The sequence below is a fragment of the Bufo bufo genome, chromosome 6 (assembly GCF_905171765.1).
Source record: "Bufo bufo chromosome 6, aBufBuf1.1, whole genome shotgun sequence".
In the NCBI taxonomy this organism is placed as follows: Eukaryota; Metazoa; Chordata; class Amphibia; order Anura; family Bufonidae; genus Bufo; species Bufo bufo.
The window spans coordinates 68,373,863-68,377,609 of NC_053394.1; the positions used below are offsets into that span (position 1 = coordinate 68,373,863).

At 46.1% G+C, this 3,747-nt stretch overlaps 1 protein-coding gene across 1 annotated transcript; it reads left to right on the forward strand.

Annotated features, from left to right (window-relative positions):
* The first annotated feature begins 1,886 nt into the window (after positions 1–1,886).
* Positions 1,887–3,300, forward strand: LOC121005520. The gene is given in 2 exon segments (XM_040438291.1): positions 1,887–2,464; positions 2,466–3,300. Coding segments are annotated over 2 exon segments (1,413 nt in total).
* Positions 3,301–3,747: the final 447 nt, after the last annotated feature.

A 3,747-nucleotide genomic window follows, 5' to 3' on the forward strand; every position in this document is an offset into this window, starting at 1 on the left:
CTGACATGGGCATGATGGATGGAGTGCTGACAGCTGACATGAGGGCATGATGGCTGACATAGGGGCATGACGGCTGACATGGGGGGGCATGATGGATGGGGGCTGACGGCTGTCATGGGCATGATGGATGGGGTGCTGACGGCTGACATGGGGGGCATGATGGCTGACATGGGGGGCTGATGGCTGACGGCTGACATGGGGGGTAATGATGGATGGGGGCTGACATGGGCATGATGGGGTGCTGACGGCTGACATGGGCATGATGGATGGGGGCTGACATGGGGGGCTGATGGCTGACATGAGGGCATAATGGCTGACATAGGGGCATGACGGCTGACATGAGGGCATAATGGCTGACATAGGGGCATGACGGCTGACATGGGGGCATGATGGATGGGGGCTGACATTGGCATGATGGATGGGGTGCTGACGGCTGATATGGGGGGCTGATCTGAGGTATGATTAACATTGGGGGTCTGATTGGTGGTCTGACCTGAGGTATAATGGAAAATATTGTTTCTTATTATACTCCTCTAAAACCTATGTGCATATTATAGGGCGAAAAGTACAGTCCTCAAACCAGATTGAAGCAGATCGAAGATATCAGCACCACACAGAGGAGAAGCCAGCTGCTGCAGACAGAACCAGGACCAGGTGAGCTGCGGGCGGGGAGGGGGGGGGGGGGTCACCGAGATGTAGCTTCGCTTGTGTTGCCAAAAAATCCTTGCACAGGCCCTGGTCACGTCCACATGACAGGGCCGGTGCAAAGAGTCCCACAGTACATAATGTGGGCAAAATATACCTACTTACATAACATTCCCAATAAATACATTTATTTTTTTGTGAAAAAAGGCTATTTTACATTTTTATTAGTGATACTCTAAGGTGCCAGGGGGTGTACCCTGGCATTTTTATTATGGTAAACCACCTGGCACCATTTTCCACATAAAAATAAGTTTATGTATTGAGAATGTTATGTAATTAGGTATATTTTGCCCACATTATGTACTGTGGGACTCTTTATTTATTATATAAAAATATAGGGGACACGTACTGTGCTGTAAAAATATTGCTATATTTGATGCCACTGTTCCCTGCATCGTTGGCGAAATCCCGCGCCTGCGCCGTTCACTTCGGTCTTCGGCGCAGGCGCAGTGAGTGAATGATGCGATCCTGGTGCCGGCTTCCTCACTGCGCCTGCGCCGACTACGTCACAGTGAGGATCGCATCATTCACTCACACTGCGCCGAAGACCGAAGTGAACGGCGCAGGAGCGGGATTTCGCCAACGATGCAGGGAACAGTGGCATCAATCAAGAGGAGCTGGGCAGGCACAACACAGGACCTGGGCGGAATACAGGGTGAGTGGACGGAGCCTCTAGGTGCTGATTTTACGCCCATATAGCACCTAGAGGCTCATTAACATATTATAAAAGTGCATTTTTAACAAAAACGGCTGCAGGGACTAATGTTAGAAACATACTGTTATGTAGTGCTGACATTAGCGCATCGCTATATCAGTCAGCTACATAACAGTATTTCTGGTGGTAGAAACCCTTTAAAATGGCCCTAGCCCAATGATTTTAGCATAATTCAAGTTGCCTTCCCAGCCTGAGCCTGCTATTATTTTCTGTCTGCCGACACAAAACAATCTGGAAGTGCTCCTCCTGAGACCGAACTCTGGATCCGCCACTGCGGGTGGGTGCTCTGCAACCCCCCCCCCCCCCCCCCCCCACAGTTAAACCAAACGACGGTGTATGATATGGTTTATCCATACCATTAGCAAAATATGAGAAGCACAAGAAACAAATTATATGTTTTCATGCTGTCCTTTTTTCAAATGGATTTCAGAAAGCAAAGTCTGAATTCCTAAGCGAATATTCCACCATGCCACATGGAGTGCATAAGTCAAAGAGGCCAAGTGGATTCCAGCAAAGGAGAACAAAAGAGGCAAAAATTCAAGCAATCAAAACCCTTGCTGGATCCATGCTCAAGTATGTCAAAAGACCAGATGATGGCCAGGGTTCATCAAAAGACACTCCGCCAATTGATCAAGCTGATTCTTTTGATGCTTTTGCTAGAAAGCTTTCTGCAGAGGAGCAAGAAGTGGAAATGGCAGAATCTGAAGAAGAGCGAGGAGGGAAAATAGAAGAATTTGAAGCAGAAGAGCAAGGAATGGAAATTACAGAATCTGAAGCAGAAGAGAGTGCTGAAAGTGACTCAAGCCATAGTCCGTATACTATGAAAGACATGACTGCAGTTACGGAGAAAGATTTGCAAATTTTATCTGATGTGTCCTTCTGGGAGATACCGGTTCCAGATCATTTTCGGGTAGAAATTGTGAAAAGAGGAAGTGCTTCTTTCCAGAACCAAGATGGTCCTTTTAGTGTCACCAAAAGGCCAGATGAAAAAGCTGCATCAAAGGGAGAAGTGCGCCAACTTTCAAAAGTGTGGTTTTACAAAAGCAAATGGAGAGAAAATTCTGAGGACATGGATGGTTTACTCACCTGTCAGCGGGAATTTATATTGCTTTTGTTGCCGACTCTTTACCAGCTGTACTACAGATACAACTTCCAATCTTGTCACTGGGTTTCAGAAGTGGTGGAAACTGAGCCCAAAGGTATATAATCATGAGACATCCGAAGAGCACTTATACTGTCTGGAAAAGTGGAAAACTTTGGCAGCAGGACTGAGGCTGCATGAAACCATTGATGCCCAAACTATTTCTACGATGGAGACTGAGAAGAAAAAGTGGAGGGACATTTTGCACAGATTGCTGGATATTACATTGTTTCTTGCCAAGCAGAATCTGGCATTTCGTGGTCACAAGGAAGATGAGTCTTCTTTGAATAAAGGGAACTTTCTTGAGATGGTTGAGATGCTTTCCAAGTATGATCCGGTACTGAAGGAACACCTAATTAAGTTAAAGCAGCACACCTGTAAAGTTAACATGTCTGTCTCCTATCTTTCTCCACAAACTCAGAATGAGTTTATAAGTGTCCTAGCAAATCATGTGAAGGCGAAGATTGTAACGGACATAAAGTCTGCAAAGTACTTTGGCATCATGTTTGACAGCACGCCTGACGTATCGCATACTGATCAGATGTCTGAAGTGATCAGATATGTACACATCACCAACAGGAAAGTTGAGGTAAAAGAAGTTTTTTTAGGATTTTTCCCTTTAAAGGGGAAAAAAGCTGCTGACCTCAGTTCTGACATTCTTCAAAAATTAGAAAGTGATGGACTCGACATAATGATGTGCCGCTCTCAGGGTTATACAGACCACAAACCAGACTGCTAAAAACATAACCCAGATCCACTAAATACAGGACCCAGAAAAAAAAAACTTTAAAAAACCCCCCATAAACAAATGCAGACCAGTCAAGCCCTGGCTGGTAGACCTATTTGTGAGGCAGGAAGCCGTGCCATTCAGGTTCCTGGCTCAGCGTCCAATCTACTTCTACTGATCCTCCCCATATTCTGACCATGGTTAGCTTTTGGATTAACCCTTGGCCTGCTATTTGGGCTCTGTCTGTCTTTCCTGGTTCTGCTCTTGCTTGTCTACTGCTTTTTGCAGCCTGGTCATTCTGATAGATCTGCGTCTAGCTAGCTTGCACCAATTTTCTGCTACCTTAATCCGCAAACGTAATCTGGGTCCCTAGCATCCAAGCCCATTGTCACACCCTGCCCTGTGGGTGTTAGGAGGAGATCTGTCAGAATTGCTGCACGCGACTCGATCTGACAGTTT